Source organism: Microtus oregoni, unplaced genomic scaffold (genome assembly GCF_018167655.1).
Source record: "Microtus oregoni isolate MIOR12 unplaced genomic scaffold, Mior012 000014F_ref0000157, whole genome shotgun sequence".
Taxonomy (NCBI): Eukaryota; Metazoa; Chordata; class Mammalia; order Rodentia; family Cricetidae; genus Microtus; species Microtus oregoni.
The window spans coordinates 16,705,296-16,724,957 of NW_024543073.1; the positions used below are offsets into that span (position 1 = coordinate 16,705,296).

At 38.1% G+C, this 19,662-nt stretch overlaps 1 protein-coding gene across 2 annotated transcripts in view; it reads left to right on the top strand.

Moving 5' to 3' along the window:
- Fcho2 (FCH and mu domain containing endocytic adaptor 2) overlaps positions 1-19,662 on the top strand; it is a 103,477-nt gene that overhangs the window by 14,291 nt on the left and 69,524 nt on the right. For both annotated transcript variants that reach the window (XM_041663250.1, XM_041663251.1), the window contains 4 exons: positions 5,981-6,055; positions 9,184-9,325; positions 9,411-9,563; positions 12,115-12,219. In XM_041663250.1, coding sequence (XP_041519184.1) covers positions 5,981-6,055; positions 9,184-9,325; positions 9,411-9,563; positions 12,115-12,219 — 475 coding nt within the window. The remainder of the gene's footprint in view (positions 1-5,980; positions 6,056-9,183; positions 9,326-9,410; positions 9,564-12,114; positions 12,220-19,662) is intronic.

Here is a 19,662-nt window from a genome sequence, read left to right on the forward strand (position 1 = left end):
TTGATAGTGACAAAGCTACTTTTGTACTTGGGCTTTCTGCCCCACTTCTACTTTTACTTCATTCATTCATTCATTCAAGACAGAGTCTCACTATGTATATCTGACTAGCCCAGAACTCACTGTGTAGATCAGGTTGGCCTGGAACTCTGTTTTGCCTGTCCTTGCCGTCTGAGTGCTGGAATTTAAGACCTTTGGAAGTTAAGACCCTGTGCGCCCCTTCTCTCCCCCAGCAAAGTCAGGTTGGCCTTGAATTCCCTTGGTAGCTAAAGATGACTTTGGCCCTCCTGCTTCAGCCATCCCAGTACTCAACTGCAGGTATATGCCACCACATCTGCTTGTTTATGCTGCGTCTTAGCACTGTTTTGTGACTAGTTCTGTTTAGTTGTTTGTTTTTGTTTTTGTTTTTTATTTGTTTAGTTTTTTTGTATGAACACGTTTAAAATCTTTAGATCATATAGGGACTTTTGGCCTTAAATATTATGTTAATTTATTCTTTACAACCTAGCTATCTCATGTCTCTTAAAGCATTTGGCACTGAGTAAGGATTCATCTTTAGTAAAAAGATGAATCTGCAGTTTCATCATCTTGATTCTGTTTATTTGTATTTTTGCCGGGATGCCAGCAGTTGCTTCTAACTAGTTTATCTGCATTGACTCTTTTCCTTGTTGATTTTTCGAGACAGGGTTTCTCTGTAGCTTTGGAGCCTGGAACTAGCTCTTGTAGACCAACCAGGCTGTCCCCGAACTCACACAGATCCGCCTGCCTCTGTCTCCAGAGTGCTGGGATCAAAGGCGTGCTGCCACCATCCGGCTTGATTCTTTTTCTTTAAACCATTTCCTGTGTTATAGCTAGAGGATTTTTTGTTTGTTTGTATTTATTTATTTATTTTTGAACTACAGATCTGCTTGTTGATTTCTTATTTAAACCATTTCATGGGTTTAAGCCTGAGTTGTTTTAGCTCACACTAGGTTCCTTCTTAATTTCCATCCTAACAGTCTTGAATAGGTTTCCTCTACTCTAGGCATTTTATTTGCCTGTTCCTCTCTGCATTATTTTTCTGAGTTTTACAGTGTACCCACTTATCCTGCCCTTCCTGGTCTCTGTGACTAGGGTAAAACACACCTATTGTAATCTCTTATGGTGTTTATAACATCTTTTAGTTACTCATTTGTATTTGTTTCTGTGGTTTTGTTTTACTTATGAAACAGTGTCCTATTGAACCACAGCACTTAGCACTTTGTTATTGTCTGATATAAGTGCTATTTATTGTCTCTCTTCACTGAATAAATCCCACAATGCAGGTTGCTTGGTTTGTCCTGTCATCTTTCTGAATGTTTTGTTTTTTTACATTCTATCATCTGCATTTATTTTCCAGTAGAGCTATGATTTGTCAATCTCAGTATTATTTTGCTTTTTTTTCCTTCAATTTGTTGTCTACTTTTGGCTTTTGTAAAAATCTGTTTTCTTTTATTAGTTTAGAAGTAATGCCTGCTTTATATTTTTCAATAGTTATTATCCTAGGTATTACAACATAAATTCCCTGTCCTATTAATTTCTGATGGCAGTTGTTACTTTTACTGCTTCCTTGGTGTTATCTGAGGTTTCTGTTCTGCCCAGTTCCTAATCGTTGAGTTCCAAAGAAATCACACAGAGGTCTACATTAGTTATAAACTGATTGGCCCATTGGCTCAGGCTTCTTATTAACTCTTATAACATATATTAGCCCATTATTCTTCTCTATGCTAGCCATGTGGCTCAGTACTTTATTCAGGTGAAGCAGTCACATCTTGCTTCTTCTATGGCGGGCTCACAACTGCGTCCTTTTCCCAGAATTCTCCTGTTCTCCTTGACCTGCCTCTACTTCCTGTTTGGTTGTCCTGCCTATACTTCCTGCCTGGCTACTGGTCAACCAGCATTTATTTAAAATACAATTGACAGAATTATACAGAATACAGACCACCCTGGAAATATTTAGACCTCAGACCATCACAATCTCCTGAGTTGTTTGGAGGTCAGAAGACAACTTACAGGACTGGCTCTGCCCTTCCATGTTCTGTGTGTCTGAGATCACACTAAGGTTGTTAGTGTTGGTGGCCATCTTATTGGCCCCTTTCTTTAAAATATTTTTTTTCTTGAGTCGTGGTCCTGACTGTCCTGGTCCTCACTATGTAGCCGAGGTTGGCCTTGAACCCATGGTATTCCTTTTCCTTTGGCCTCCTAAGTGTTAGGATTACAGATAAGTGCTACCACACCTGCCTGTTCTTTTACTTTTCAAAAACTTCAATATGGAAATACACATTTTATATTATTTTTGCTGTGCTTTTTTCTTACTATTTTTAAAATGGTTTAATGCTTTTGTTGCATGTACATCTGCATCACATACGTGTTGGTACCTGATGAGGCTCCAGAAAAAGGCACTGATCCCCTGGGAGTGAAATTATAGTATGGTGGCTTTAAGCTTCTATATGGGTGCTGGAAATCAAACCTGGGTCCTGGAAGAGCAGCCAGAGCTCTTAACCATTGAGCCATCTCTCCAGTCCTTTATCTTTTCTATTTTTTGTTTCTTTTGAGACAAGGTCTTACTATGTCGCTCTGGCTGTTCTGGAACTCACAGTGTAGACCAGGTTGGCCTCTGCAACAGAGATCTGCCTGCCTCTGCCTCCCCAGTGCTGGAATTAAAGGTGTGGGTCACCATGTGTGACTCCTTCATTTAACTTTTTATTGTGAAAATTCAAAAATCAGGAAGCTTTACAAACCAACATCCATCATTCATTCATTCATTATTTATTTATTTTCAAGGCAGGGTTTCTCCGTGTACCCCTGCCTGTCCTGGAACTCTCTGTAGACCAGACTGGCCTGGAATTCTCTCTGTACACCAGACTGGCCTTGGACACGGAGGTGCACCTGCCTCTTCCTCTTGAGTGCTGGGATTAAAGGTGTGTGCCACCACAACTGGTCCTAGATTCTTATAAAGCCAATCAGATTAACAGATGTTACATTTTCTTCATTAAGAATGAGGTCACTCATGCTTTCCTTAACTCTTTATAAGTTTTGTTCATGAAAACCCCTCTTTTACTTCTTAGTGTTTTAGCTACTTTACCTAGGTGTCCTGTAGGAGAAAGCTGTGCCTGATACACCTGATGGGCTTCTTAGGATACCTTTACTGTTTGCTTGTTAGTTCCTTGATGCTCTTTTTTTCATATGTATCCTCACCCTGTGTGCCCCTCCCACCCCCACTTCAAAGCTACTTCCTAATTCCAAGTTTTTCTAATTTTCCTTGACAGACATTTTTGGTGTCTAATTCATAGATATTTCAGTATTTTTCTTTCTTTTTTACATTTATCGTTTTTATGTGTATGGATTTTTTGCTTGTATGTACCATGGACTTACAATGCCCATTAGGGCCAAAAGGGAGCAACAGATTCCCAGGACTGGAGTTAGGGATGGTTGTGAGCCGCTATGTGGGTATTGGGAATTGAACCCAGATTCTCTGAAGAGCAGCCAGTGCTCCTAAGAGTCGAACCATGTCTTCATTCTTGTGTTTTTCTGGTTAAACTTAACCATTTTACTAAAATAAACAACAATAAAAACATACCTCGCCTCATGGTTGGTGGCACATGTCTTTAATCCTAGCACTCAGGAGGGAAGGTAGGTGGATCTCTGTGTTCCAGAGAGAGTTCCAGGACAACCAGGACTACACAGAGAAACCCTATCTCGAAAAACCAAACAAACAAAAGCTAGTATTTCTTTCTGTATTAACTTTTTAAAGACGATAAAAAATTCTACTTATAGCATTATTTAAAAATGCACAATGATTTTTGTTGTTGTTATTGTCTATTTGTATGAGGTAGTCTTGCTGTGTTTCCCAAGCTGACTTTAATTTGTGATCTGCCTCAGCATACTGACATACTCAATAGATAGGTGTGTGCTCATGGGGGTGGATAAAGGAGAAAGGATAAAATCGCAGTAAAGGAGTATTTTTGTTAGTACTTTCTGGGCAGTTGTGGGGTTTTGTTTTTGTTTTGTTTTTCGAGATAGGGTTTCTCTGTAGCTTTGGAGCCTATCCTGGAACTTGCTCTGTAGGCCAGCCTGACTTTGAACTCACAGAGATCCACCTGCTGGGCAGTTGTGTTTTTGTGTGTGTGTGCTCGCATGCACCTAGGAAGAAATTGAAGATGAGTGTGGAAAGTTGAGGTGATGTAGATGTCTAAGTATAGTTAGACTGGAAAAGCAGCGTGGAACCGTCAAACTAAACACTCAGACGGGGACGGCTGTAGAGTATTCTACTATTAAAGTTAGCACACAATTGAGAAGGGCAGGGGAAATTATAGAAAAGGTAAAGGGTGTAGCATTTAGAGGTTACGTGTATAGGACAGTTTGTGGGTTTTTTCCTCATATCTGCATTTATTTTATATGTAGTAATACTAATTTGTGTGTGTGTTTTAATTTTTGAATTTAATCACTTTGATTGGTTTTTTAGCCTAAAATCTTCACGCTGTTGGTAACTAATACTTTTTTTTTTTTTTTTTGGTTTTTTCGAAACAGGGTTTCTCTGTGGCTTTGGAGCCTGTCCTGGAACTAGCTCTGTAGACCAGGCTGGCCTCGAACTCACAGAGATCCACCTGCCTCTGCCTCCCGAGTGCTGGGATTAAAGGCGTGCGCCACCACCGCCCGGCATCTAATACTTTTTAGTGCAAAATACTTAATGTTTTTAGATCTATTTTTAAAGTAAATTAAGTCTTTTTTTTTTTTTTTTTTTTTTGCTCAGACTTGATACAGGAGTAAATTAAACTCTTAAGGTTCAGGACCTCAGAAATGCCAGTGATTCAGTTTTGTGCAAATGATTGTCATAAGGCTCATTATTAAATTGTTTTAATTGCATCTTTAATTTGTGTGCATGTGTGTGTATATTTGTTGGGGTGGAGGTTAGAGGACATTGTGGGATTTAATTCTCTCCTTCTACCGTGTGGATTCCAGGGGTTAATTCATGTTGACAAGCTTGGTGACAGATATATTTAGCCATTAGCCATCTCACCAGTCCAGGTTCATTATTTTAAATATGCATCACAGTCTTGAACAATAATAAAACTCTATTAAGTATGTTAAGTACAGGGACTCTTCTTACAGCTCAGGCTGGGATTATTAAACTCAACTGTGTCCTGGTCTTGAATTTGTGATTTTCCTGCCTCAGCTTCCTCAGTGTAGGGATTATAGTAGGTATGTGTTACTATGCTTGGCCTTGCTGGTTTTATTGTTGTTGTAGTATTTTATTAGCTGTTATTGTTAATCTCTTAGTGTACCTAGTTTATAAATTAAAATTTTATCATTGATGTATGTATAAGGGCAGATTATTTGCTCATACTTGCCATCACTATGACAAAGTACTTGAGAAAGGCAGTGTAAGAAAAGATATATTTTGGCTCACTGTTTCAGAGCTGTTACCCATGGTCAGTCATTTGTATTGCTTTGAGCCTGAGGCACAGCCATTTATCACAGCAGTGAGAGACTCTAGCAGGAACTGCTTATTTTATGATGGCCAGGAAGCACAGAGCTAGATTAAAAAAAGAGGATTAAGAGTGACGTCTATCTTCCCAGGATACATAATTCCTCCAAGTAGACTCTACCACTTATTTTTTACCACCTCCCAATATCACTAGATTATGAATCCACTACAGGCTAATTAATCCATTACTTCGGGCAGAGGGCTCATAACCTCATGCCCTCTCAGTGATTGGAATAACCAGCTGGAGACCGAACATTCAGCATGGGGGCTTTTTTTTGGGACACTACATATCCAAACCATAACCATAGAGCTTCACACTGTCCATGATTTCAGACATCCACTGGGGCCCGCTGCTGCTTTTTACCATGTATTTTGAGGCATGCTCTCATTTTTTCATTTTTAATCATATTTTTGTAATTTTACTATGTTTGTATTGCTAAACAATAGGTATTATAATACCACAATTTAATTTAACAGAGCTACAATAGAAGAGGCATATTCCAGATCAATGACAAAACTAGCGAAATCTGCAAGCAATTATTCTCAACTTGGGTGAGTTAATTTCTGACTGTTTTTCAAATGTTTATCTATTATTACGTTTTTCTTTTTTTCTGAGACAAGGTTTCACCGTGTTGTATAGCCCTGGTTGTCCTGGATCTCACTCTGTAGACCATGCTGGCCTCAAACTCAGAGATCGGCTTGCTTCTGCTTCCCGAGTACTAGGATTAAAGGCATGTGTTACCACTGCCCAGCTGAAATTTCTTAAGTAAATCTGTAAAAAGTCATATTCTTTTTTATTTGGAAATTAAATAAAGCGCGCGTGTGTGTGTATGTTGTGTGTGTGTAAACAAATGCACTCATGCATAAACAATAACATGTAGAAAAGAGAAAAGAAAGGATAAATAGGAGAATGGTGAAAGGACCAGCTGCAAACACAAATTGTAAAAGAGGATATAAAGTTAATAATTTTTCTGACTCTTAACTGTGTCATGGATTTTTTGGTTTTCATGGAAGGTAAGGGCATAAAAACACTCAGTAGTGAAAGCACGACCTTTAGTGTGAAGCTTTATGGCTTCCATTCCAGTGGCTGCTCTAACTGCATAGAAATTACACTGAGCTGTGTCTTTCGGTCTGGTTAATTTTGTGAGTGATTTTTTCTTTAAATTTGCAACTTTCTTATAATGAAGTTTAAAATAAAATTTAAAATATATTAACTTTTTTTAAATTTGTGGAATTGGAGAGATGATTTAGTAGTTAAGAACTCTTGCTACTCTTCTAGAGGACTCATGTTCAATTCTTAGCACCCACATTGTGGCTAACAGTCATCTGTAACCTCAGTTCCGGGGGACTCTTTGCCTTCTGGCCTCCTTGGGCACCAAACACTCACACAGTGTGCAGACCTGCACACAGGTATGCCGACATACACGCAGGCAAAGCACCCACACACATGAAATAACAACAGTTGTCTTGTGTAGACTGGTAGGAAGGTAGGGCAGAGGGTGCCTTTGTGGACTCAGTGCTCATCCTTCTATCTTTGCGTGGGTTTCAAGAACTGACCCCAGAGCCGGGCGGTGGTGGCGCACGCCTTTAATCCCAGCACTCGGGAGGCAGAGGCAGGCGGATCTCTGTGAGTTCGAGACCAGCCTGGTCTACAAGAGCTAGTGCCAGGACAGGCTCCAAAGCCACAGAGAAACCCTGTCTCGAAAAACCAAAAAAAAAAAAAAAAAAGAACTGACCCCAGGTATTGGGTTTGCATACCAAGTGCCTTTGCCTGACAAGCCATTTTGTTGGCCTTAAACCTATTATTAGAGAAATCTTGTATCGAATCCCCTTTTGGTGTAAAGAATACATTGGAGCTGGGCAATGGTGGTGCATACCTTTAATTCCTGCACTCGGAAGGCAGAGGCAGGTGGATCAGAACAGTCCTAGTCTAAGGAGTTTAATTAAACTCTTTGAACTTTTTTATAATTGCATATTATGATTGTGCCAGCTAATTTTTCTACTGGTTAGAAATTATAGCAGTTGGCAATAAGTCATTCTGTTCTCTGCCCTCTTGCCTTAGTGGCTGTTGTTGCCATTTGTTTTTTTCTATTAGAAGCTTTAGAGTAGAGACTTTTTAAGCAAATACTTGAGCACAGAATTCTTTATCTTTAGAATATTCTACACTGGCCAGGTGGTTGTAGAGCACCCAGCACTCAGGAGCCAGAGTCAGGTGGGTCTCTGAGTTCGAGGCCAGCCTGGTCTACAGAGTGAGTTCCAGGACAGCCAGGACTGTTACATAAAGAAACTCTGTCTCGAAAAACAAAAACAACAAAAATTTTAGAAAGGGTGCTGGGGAGATGACTCAGCAATAAAGAGCACTGGCTACTCTTCCAAAGGTCCTGAGTTCAATTCCCAGCAGTCACATGGTGGCTCACAGCCATCTATAATGAGATTGGTGCCCTCTTCTGGCTCGCAGGCATACATGCAGGCAGAATACTATATACTTAGTAAATAAATCTTTAAAAAAAACAAAGAATATTCTACACAGACTAGACTGTTTTAAACTAACCATAGAAATTTTATTATTATCCAAGGGATGGTAAGTTTAGAAGTCCTTTGATGTATTTGAGCCTGCTGAATATTTTAAGTCTTTACTATTGAGAAGTGGGAGGAAAATATTTGACATATTCCATACACTGTGGTAGTAAGTTGTTTAAGGACACAGGTACAATTACAAAGCTCAGATAAAGGTTTCAGATTGCCGCTGTTAAATAATTTGTGTGAAATTATTGAAGGCACAAAGAAATCACATGTAAAAATTGATTTTTGTTTATTTAAATTCAGACGAGAAGGTTTTATTGTTGTTACCTTTATTATTGTTGTGTTGGGAGTCAAACCCAGGGTCTCTTACATGTGAGGCAAGCACTCAGTGGAGCTATGTCTCCACTCCAGAGAAACTTTATTATTATTCTTTTAAATTTATTTAGTTTATTTAATGTGCATTGGTGTTTTTCCTGTGTCTAGTCTATGTGAGGGTTTTGGGACTTCTAGAACTGGAGTTACAGGCAGTCTTGAACTGCCATTTGGGTGCTGGGAATTAAACCTGAGTCTTGGAAAAGCAGCCAGTGCTCTTAACCACTGAACCATCTCTCCAGCCCTGAGAAACTTTATTTTTGATGAAGCATCTTTAATGGGATACTCACAGTTTGAAAGTTTGATAAGTTAATTTTTTACACTAGTTAATCATAGAAAGGCTTATGATGTGCCTAAATACAATTAAATGGCAGGAACTCTGAAGACTTGTGACATAAGATTAACCAAGTTTAATTGGTCCCTATGGTTCAAAGATACTTTAAATAATTAACCAAGGACAGACATACACAATTTATGGGTCATTTCATTATTTTAATTTCATCTTTTACTTTTGCTGAATATAGCATTATTGATTCCATTTGGTTTAATTTAGAACCTTAAACTTTACTTTTTATTACGGTATGTGATGGTATGTGTGCATGTGACTGGACACACCTGGGCCATGGCACATGTAAGCAGCAGATTGGAAGTCAGTTCTCTCTTTCTGTGGTGGGCTCTGGGGATTGAACATGGATTTAATGGCAAGCATGCTTTTCCTTATTGAGCCATCTCACTGGCTCCTTTTTATCTTAATGCATTATCCCCATACTGTGCTTTTCCCTTAGAACATTTGCACCAGTGTGGGATGTGTTCAAAACATCTACAGAGAAGTTAGCAAACTGTCATTTGGATCTTGTTAGAAAATTACAGGAATTAATAAAGGAAGTTCAGAAGTATGGAGAGGAGCAAGTAAAGTCTCATAAAAAGGTAACTTTTTTCTTGTTAAAAAATTGAGTGGTAATATGGTAAGTGCTTTATAACTCATTTTATTGAACCACTTCTTATCAAACAGACTAAAGAAGAAGTTGCAGGGACTCTGGAAGCAGTCCAAGCCATTCAAAATATAACTCAGGCCCTCCAGAAATCTAAGGAAAATTACAATGCCAAATGTGTAGAACAGGAACGTCTGAAAAAGGAAGGAGCTACACAGAGAGAAATAGAAAAGGTAATTATATAAAAATATCTCTGTACTTCCAAATTCCTTTCTTCTTTGTATGTGTAATGTGTGTGTGGTGTATGTAGAGCAGATGCATTCACTTGTGGAGGCCAGAGGTCAATCTACCCTCCTCTGTCCTTCTCCCTTATCTTTTGAGGCAGGTCTGCTTACTGAACCTGGAACTAACTGAGCTAGACTGACTAGGAGGCCATTGAGTCCCTACTCCAAGAGTCTCTACTTTCTTCAGTACCAGGCTTACAGAAGTATACCACCATGCCTGGCTTTTATATAGATGCTGGGGACCTGAACTCAAAGTCTTTATGCTTCCATGGCATGAACTTTACTGACACCCCCCCTCCCCAGATACTTACATAGTAAATTAATTGGTGAAATAATTTAGTGTATTTAGAAACACATAGCCAATTAAAGATAAGCTTTAAATGTATGTTGTTGCTGACCAGCCAAATTTATGTTACATTGCAGTGGACTATAACTTTTTCCCTATTCTATTTAAGCTGAAAGTAGGTCTTTTTTTCTTTTGTTTTTGTTGTTCGTTGAGAAAAAAAACAGACTTGGATAGTCTGGAACAGGCTGGCCTCAAAGTCAGAGACACCTGCCTCTGCCTCCTGCATGCACCACCACTCCCAGTCTTTCCCTTCCTCCTAAAACAGTTCAGCCATTCATTTCTTTGACATGTATCTCATTTAAAACTAATTTTGGAATCTTAGTAAAATATTTAATGTATCTAGTTAGAAAAACAAATGTATACTTTCATATAGAAGTTAGTTGAGAAAAAAATAAAAACATTGATGGGATTTGGAGTAATAAGTCCTTTAAAGTTTATATAATGAGTAAAAATTGGGAGGCAAGAAAAAGATGAGGTTCAATTAAATTTGTAGTTTGAAACCTTCTGTTTCAAACACAGCAATTATAAATAAACTATGAACAGAAAAGCCAAGAATGAATTCAAAGGAAGAGGATTGTTTTGGGGGGTCAGCAGCCAAGATGACATGAAAAGATTGTAATCAAAATTTGTTGGGCTCAAGTTCCTAAGGTAGGTGAGATTTGACTCTTACATGACAAAGGAGAGCAGAAGTTCCCATTTCTGATAAGCCATAAAGAACTTGGCTCTCAGCTGAAAGCCATGTACATGAAACAGCCATCTAAGTCCACAGACTCTGGGAGATTGGGGTCTTGGAGACGTAAACTATAGGTGCAGAATCCTGATCTGGAGTCAGTTTATAGAACCTGTCACTAATATTCTAAAAGGAGAGTAGTTAAAACTGTATTTTAAAAACACGTTAGATTAGATCTTGGAGAGTTGGCAGTGGATAACCTGAAAACTCAGTGGTTGAGCATGTGAATGATAAAGTAATGTGTGGAAGGTGTGAAGTGAGTGTACTTCACATCTCCTGGGAAGGGAAAACCCAGAAACCTCCCATTTGGAATGAGCAAACAGGTAAGATTCTAGAACACATTTAAGAGATCTAATATTGAGACAGGGCGCTAATGCATTTAATAACTGGAATAAGAAATCTCATTGGATGAAATTTAAATTTAAAAAGCATCACAACAAAAATGTGTTAGGTTCTGCAAAGAAATAAGTGAATATGAATCGCACTAGAGAGGATGAAGAAGTTAATGAAGGCATCGTGAAACAAGATTTACTCAATAAAACCCAGCTAATTTTAAAATATGGAAATGAAAAAAATAAATACTAAAAACATTATTTTTAAACCAAAAAGCTAAAGAAGTTAATAGTTAAAGGAAAATTTGGAAGATAGGTTACTTTAATATTTACTCTTTATCCAAAATACTTGGAGCAGGAACTTTGTCATTTTTTTGGATCTTTTTCAGATTTTTAATTATTATCAATAGTATTTATTATTTTTTGAGATGGTTTCACTATGTATTCCTGGATGACCTAGAACTCACTATGTAGACCAGGCTGGCTTTGAATTTAAGAGATCCACTTGCCTGTACCTCACAACACTGGATTTAATGACTTGTACCAGCATGCCTAACTGGGATTGTAGTATTTGAATATGTATAATAGGATAGTAGTAGGACCCAGGTATTTATACAAGGTAAATTGCTTTGTTTGGACTAGAGAGATGAATTGACTGCTCTTCCAGAGGTCCTGAGTTCAGTCCCCAGCAACTGCTTTGTTGCTCACAATCATCTGTAATGAGATCTGGCGCCCTCTTCTGGCCTGCAGGCATACATGCAGACAGAACACTATATACATAATAAGTAAATCTTGAATAAATAAATAAATAGCTCTGTTTATATTTTATATTTATATACTTTTGAGGAGTGGACTGGCAAGATGGCTCAGCAGTTAAGAGCACTGGGTGGTCTTGCAGATGACCCGGGTCTGATTCCCATCACTCATATGGTGGCTCACACCTATTGTAACTCTGGTTCTGGAGATCTGATGTCTTCTTCTGCCCTCTGAGGGCACTAGAAAGGCATATCATTCACAGACATACATGAAGACAATCACTGTACACATAACATTAAAATAAATACGTTCTTAAATGCTTTTGTTTTGTTACAGGCAGCTGTTAAATCTAAGAAAGCTACAGATACTTATAAACTCTATGTGGAAAAGTATGCATTAACAAAAGCTGATTTTGAACAGAAGATGACAGAAACAGCTCAGGTTGGTATTTTCAAGGCTTTAAATTGAAGACAGAATGATTATATATGCTGATTAAATAATAGAATGTTTTTGTTTATTTTTTTAATATTAGGAAAATTTAAACGAACCATTTCGGTGCTGTAATAATTTATATTGTCTTCTTGTTTTGGAGATAAAGAGCTAACATGCCAGAGTGTTAATGCTTCTCATACATACTAGTTGCTTTTCATATTACTGTGCCTAAACACCTGAGAAAAAGGGCTGGATATACCTTGGCTCGTGGTTTACATGTAGTCCATCATGATAGAGAAGAAAGAATATAATGTTATGTTCTTACATCTGAGAGGATCAGGAAACAAAGTTTGGTCTAGAACTAGAGCTAAATTAGACTCCTCAGGCCATGGCCCTATCTACATCGACCAGCTAGGCACATTTGTCCAAAGGATTCTATGCTCCCTCAGAACAGTTCAAACAGCTGGGGAACAAGTGTTGAAACACATGATCCTGTGATGGACATTTCATATACAGACTGTAACATGTCATAAAGGTTCAGTCAAATAAATAAGAAGAGCTATTTAGAGATCGTTGAGGAAAATGAAGGCATTGGTAGACGGTAAAGACAGTGCTGGCCCCTCAAAAATGATGACTAAAACATTCCAGTCTCCTCATTAGCCTCAGGTCCAGAGCTGCAGCACACCGTGAAGGATATGATTTATGATCATATTTATGATTTACTTCTGTGTAAGAATGCAACTGGAAGATATTCAGTAATGAAGATACAGCAGTAAACAAAACAATGAAAAAACTCTGTTCTCACAGTGCTTAAATTTTATTGGAGGGCCGGGTGGTGGTGGTGCACGCCTTTAATCCCAGCACTCGGGAAGCAGAGGCAGGCGGATCTCTGTGAGTTTGAGGCCAGCCTGGTCTACAAGAGTTAGTTCCAGGACAGGAACCAAAGCTACAGAGAAACCCTGTCTTGAAAAGCCAATAATAATAATAATAATAATAATAATAATGATAATGATAATGATAATAATAAATTTAGTGGAGGAAGGTAGGCAATGGCAATGTTTGTGTTCTTTTAACTTGGGTAAATTATATGTAATTTGGTGTTCTTTCAGTCCTAGTTGAAGGCTTATTTTAAGATAGGTGTATTTTATGAATCCTACCTTATAACATTTTTGCTCCCACTCTTGTTTTATGTTCTTAGCATCTAGTACCATTTAATACGATAGGAATTTAATTTCGTCTAGTAGATAGTGAGGACTCTTCAGGTCACAGTGTGGTTTACCATGTCATGCTGCATATCCTTCACGGTGTGCTGCAGCTCTGGACCTGAGGCTAATGAGGAGACTGGAATGTTTTAGTCATCATTTTTGAGGGGCCACACCGCTGGCGCCTTCACTCCTGTTTGTTGTGTCTTTTTCCATTGAGATGTAAATTATATGAGGACAGGGATTGGATGCTTTGTGTATTCTTATTTTCTCAGCAGTTAAAATAGTTTTTCTCTTTTGGTGGACATATATTAGATATGAAAAATGTCTTGATAAATCTGAAACTTTGATTGCTAGGTTTTTTTTGTGTGTCTCCTCTCAAGAAAATAAATGACTTAACATTTCACAACCCAGAAGGTGTAGGTACTCACTTTCATGTATACCTATTATGTCAACGGCACTGTGCTAAATGCAGGGTGCATTCATGTGACAGTATAGAGGATGGAGGCAGTCATGGAACACATGCTTATAAATGCACACATTTTGATAAATGTCATACAGGGAAGGACTAGGCTTTCAGGGGATAAAATAATAGGAGTGACTTAATTTAAAACAGGAGGTCAGGAGACTTCTTTTAGAGAAGTTACATTTAAAACAGACTTGGGACTGGCAAGATGGCTTAGCAAGGAAAGACAGTTGCTGCCAAGCCTAACATCCATAGTTCAATCCCTGAAGTCCATTTGGTAGCAGGAGAGAATTTGTTCCTGCAAGTTGTCCTTTGACCTCCACATGAGTCATGGCACCCCTGCTTCCATGAAATAAATAAATAGATAGATAGATAGATAGATAGATAGATAGATAGATAAATAGATAAATAAATAAATGTAAAATATAAAAATAAGGAAAAATGAGACTTAAAAAATGAGTAAGTAGAACAGCAGGGTAGAAGTGTCCTAGGCTTTGGGGCCCAAAGGATAAAATAGATGCTATATTCTAGAAAGAAAATAAAACTGAGAAAAATCAAAAGTATAGAAATAGTTAAAAGAAATGAGGTTAAAAAGATAGATGGAGACTGGACTACACCAATGTTCTCCTGTGAGCATCTGGCAGCCTGGTATTCACCTACGTTTGCTTGTAATATGATTGGGTCTGTATTTTAAAAGTTAGCTCTGGCAGTTTTATGAAGAATGCATTTTTCCAGCCGCAAAGCTGGAAAAGTTTGGAAGTCAGCATCCTTCAGGTGAGAAAGACGAGGGTCTGGTGCATTTTAGATGAGAGTTGCAAATGCTGTGGAAGTCGCAGGGGTTAGGGAGGGAGAGAAATTCTCAGATTTTCATTGTCAAGTGCATTGGTAAAGAAGAATGGGAGAAGCTTCTTGAAGCTCTTTGTTGACCCGTGGAGAGCAGGTCAGATGTTCAGTTAGAGAGTATGTTGATTTTGATATACCAGTTGCTGTTACAGTGCCAGATGTAATTTGTTGTCATAGCCACAATTTTGAATCCCCAAAGTTCTGAAAACCCAGAATTGTTTTTATTGTAGCTCATTTGACAGCAAAACTTGACCTGAATCTGTGGGAAGTTGTTTATAATTTTGATTATTTTAGACCGAATGTATATGCTTATCAGTGTGATTGATAAGCACCAGATTGTGTTGATAGCACTAAAAATATGTCACATTTTTATAGTACCACTTGTCTTTATTTTAAAAATCAAAAAATTGAATTCTAAACATACCTGGCCCCAAAGATTTTGGGTAAGAAATTATAAGCCGAGCCTTTTTAAGATAGTATGAGTTCACAAAGCCATGATGAGTTCATGTTTGATTTGCATGGGTCACTGAGAACTTGATAGATGAAAAGAAGCTAAGACCCAAGTAAATGCTACAGTAAAAGAAAACTGGGCCATGCTGTGTCAGTGCGGCCATACGTAATGACTGCAAAATGGCTCCATCATTTGTGTTAAACGGAAAAGATGATGCTTCCACAAGAAGGCTTTAGTTGTATTCAGTGAGATTCTCTAAAACTAGTCAAATTTCTGTTGCAAAGAAGACTGTCACAGACTGCAGCAAATGATGTTTTGACATCTAAATTATTAAGAATGTGTATTTATCCTTGTGGCAGTGGTGGCATACATCTTTAATCTCAGCATTTGGGAGGCAGAGGTAGGCAGATTTCTGAGTTTGAGGCTAACCTGGTCTACAGAGCCAGTTCCAGAATAGCCAGGACAGAGAAACCTATCTTGAAAAAACAATAAAAAATGAACATGTTACTTGATTTGTTAATTTTACATTTCTGCTGATTAAAATACTTGCAGTTAATCACTTAATTTAGAATAGGAATTATAATTTGCTGTTCAGTAATTTTCTTTATTGATGTTACTTAACATTTTAAATTAAACATGGGAGTTTTGCCTGAAGAGGGCATCAGACCCCTGGGACTATAGTTATCAAGTTACCAATAGTTGTCAGTGGGTGCTGACAATTGAACATGGGTCCTCTGGAATAGCAGCTAGTGCTCTTAACTGCTGAGACATCTCTTGACCTTCTAATTTTTTTTTTTTTTAAATTATGTGTGTTCAGGGCAGGGAACAGCTCTGTGGAGTGGACTCTCTCCCGACACTTTGTGTGATCTAGGATCCAACTCAAACCTATAATTTTATAAATACACACAAATAAGTTGTTTGTTTTGTTTGTATATTTGTTTTTTAGATTCTGTGTGAACCAAGCTGGCCTCCAGCTTGCGTTCTTGCCTTAGTATCTTGAATACTGGAATTTCATGTAGGAACCACCATTTCTGTTCTTGACACTGCATTTTTTCCCCCTGAGATGGAGTCTCACTATGTAGCCCTGACTCTGTTGAAACTCACTGTATAGACCAGGCCTGCATTGAGCTCACAGAACTCCACCTGCCTCTGCTTCCCAGGTGCTAGGATTAGTAGTGTATGTCAGCATATCCAGCTTTGCAAATATTTTTAATAGTATTATTTTGAAAGTGTTTTTCTGGGCTGGAGAGATGGCTCAGAGATTCAGAGCACTGGCTGTTCTTCTAGATGTCCTGAGTTCAATTCTCAGCATCCACATGGTGACTCAAAACCATCTGTAAAGAGATTTGTTGACCTCTTCTGACCTGCAGGGATACATGCAGGCAGAACATTGTATGCATAATAAATAAATAAATATTTTTTAATGTATTTTTTTTTAAGTAGGGAAGTTATGGCACACACCTTTAAGCCCAGTACTTGGGAGGCAGAGGCAGACTGATCTCTTGTGAATTCAAGACTAGCCTGGTTTACAGATTGAGTTCCAGGACATTTTAGGGACTACGCAGAGAAAGCTGTGTCTCAGAAAACTGGGGGTGGGGAGGGAGCATTTTCCAGCATCATAGTTCCATTTCCTTATCTTTTTCTTCTTTCTCATTGCATTTTCTTCAAAATAGCATTTTAATTATTTACTCTGACATTTGTAAATGAATATTAATTTACTTGAACAGATGTGAACCACACTACTTGTGAAGAGAGAGATAAGTTTATTCTGATTTAAATAATCCTTGCTAGTGTGTATATTTTCTCTTAATGGTTTTCTTTTTCTTTCTGATAGCTCATGTAATGTGCACTTGTATGTAGGCACACACAACTGCCTAGTATTTTTTTTTAAGATAATTTTTTAAAATTATGTAATGTGTCCCCACAGAGATGAGAAGCGAGCATTGGATCCCCTAAAACTGGAGTTAGAGACAGTTATAAGCCATTGGGTTCTTTGCAAGAGCAGTACATTGGTTTTAATTGGTGAGCCGTCTGTCCATTTCCTGTTATGTTTTCAAACAGGATTTCCATTGGTAGCCCAAACTGGCCTCAAATTTATGACTTTTTTGCTTTACCCTTCTGGCTCTAATAGTAGTTGTAAGCTGCTATATACCAGTAAAACTGATTCCTGCTATTTTTTTCTTTCCCTTTTTTCCTAAAGAAACCTCTATTTTTATTTGTGTGTGTGTTTGTGTGTGTGTGTGTGTGTATACATATGTACCTACATTTGGTGAGTGTGCCGTGTGTGTAGGTGTCTGGAGGAAGCCAGAAGAGGGTTTTAGATCCCCTAAATCTGGAGTTACAGGTGTTTGTGAGCTGTATGGTTTGTACTTACTCAAAGTGTGTGTGATTTAAGTTTTCTCATTTGGGTAGAGAGTAAGAATGGCTGAAATTGTAACTTCTGTGAGAGTAGAATGGTAGCTGTTAGCGGCCTGGAGATGGGGAAGAGAAGTTCAGTGAGTACTAAGTTAGAGTTAGATGGGGCAAGAAATTGTTATGTTCAAAGTCTCTAACATAAAGAATTGATAAATGTTTGAGGAGATAATGCTTTTTCTGATATAAACATTATATGTGGATCAAAATATTACATAGTACCCCACTAATATGTATAGCCTTTATGTTTTTGTATGTCAGTTTAAAATGTAACTTCGCTTTACGTTCTTGCCTCTTTTCCACAGTTAGTTATGGAATATTTTAAAAATTATAAACATAATATGAAAATTTTGTTTACTTGGATGCAATGATATTGCTCTCTGTGAAAATAGATTCTGAGCAAGATGTTGCTTTTGGGTATCTTTGGTGGCTGACGAGATTATGATTTTTAAATGTAATAGTGAATGTGAGCATTATAAGAGGGGAAAGTTCAAGAAAGGTCATTTATTGGGCTGGGGAGATGGCTTAGTGATAAAGTGCTTGACACCCAGGAGTGAGGACTGGTGCTCAGAGCCCCAGACCCCACATAGTGCTACACTCAGTGTGTTTATGTAGTCCAGTGCTCCTATGCAATTTGGGTGGAGACAACCTTGGAAACTCATGGGACCCCTGGCCTGTATATGCTAGCTGGGTAATAAGAGACCGTTTCAAGTCAAAGGCGAGGACTGACACCTTAGGTCGTCCTCTAACTGCATACACTCTGCAGCATGCATGTGCTGGCACTCAACACATTAATATGCACACAGGTATGCAACCACCTTTAACTTCAGCTTCAGTGCATCTAAAACCTGCTTCTGACTTCCTCCAGATACTTTACACACATGGCACATTCATCAAATGTACATACATACATAAACACACAAAAATTTTAAGTACAATTTTTTTTAAGTTTAAGAAAAATGTTCATTTATCCTTAAACACATAAGACAATATTCATATCCTACTGTTGAATTACCCTGAATTAGTAGTAGTTACTAGTTTAGAGTAATAACGTGAGTTAGCAGTGTGCTTTTTTTTTCCTGTAGCGTGAATAATAGAAACCCAGAGACAGTTATTGGGGTTCAGCATGAAGATCAGAAAAGCAAAACAGCCAACCACTAGAGAGACCTTTTACTTCTACCAAATCTTCAGACCGAAGGGAGAGAGCCTGTCTCCACAAATCCTCAGGCTTAATACTCCTGAGTTGCTGTCACTTCCCTTTATATTCCTTTCTCTGCCCAGCCATATCGTTCCTGTTTCCAACTCACTAGTGCTTGGACTAAAAGTTTATGACTCCCAAACACTGAGATTAAAGATGTGAACCACCATCACTTGAATCTGTTTCTGGATCGATTTTATGTATCCCAGGGTATCCTTGAACTCATAGAAATCCATCTGACTCTGTCTTTTGAGTCATGGGATTAAAGTTGTGTGCTACCACTTCCTGGCCTGTATGGCTGATTAGTATGGCTGCTTTGCCCTCTAATCTTCAGGCCATCTTTATTTATTAAAACACAAATAATATACCATGATATTTCTTATTTTTATATAAAACAAAGAAAGGTATAACAAATAGAACAACTACATACAATAAATACAATAACTATATGTAATAAATATATAAGGCAATAAATATATCAACAATGTCTAGTCCATTTGCATTTGACAAATTCAGAGAAAATACTCCATTATCCATCCTATCTTGCTGAGTTCCAAGTGTTGTACCTAATTCACTTTCTATCATAACTTGCTTTCTGTGTCTGGTAAACAAGGAAAACTATATCTAGTCTTCAACTCCCTCAAGACCTAAGAAGGAAATATTATTAACTGAGTATGCAGGAAGCTCAAGCAAGCAACTTCTAAAACATGTGAGAAACGACAAAAACAGCTGGCTGCCTGGACAGTCACCCAAAGTTTTGTCTGCAGAGTTGGGCTTCCACCTTCAGCCTACAGGCCTAACATATCCGACAGACTTTTCTGTAAAGCAGGGTATTCTAAAGAGCTGTCCATCTTACCTAGATGATATTTTACAGTCACTC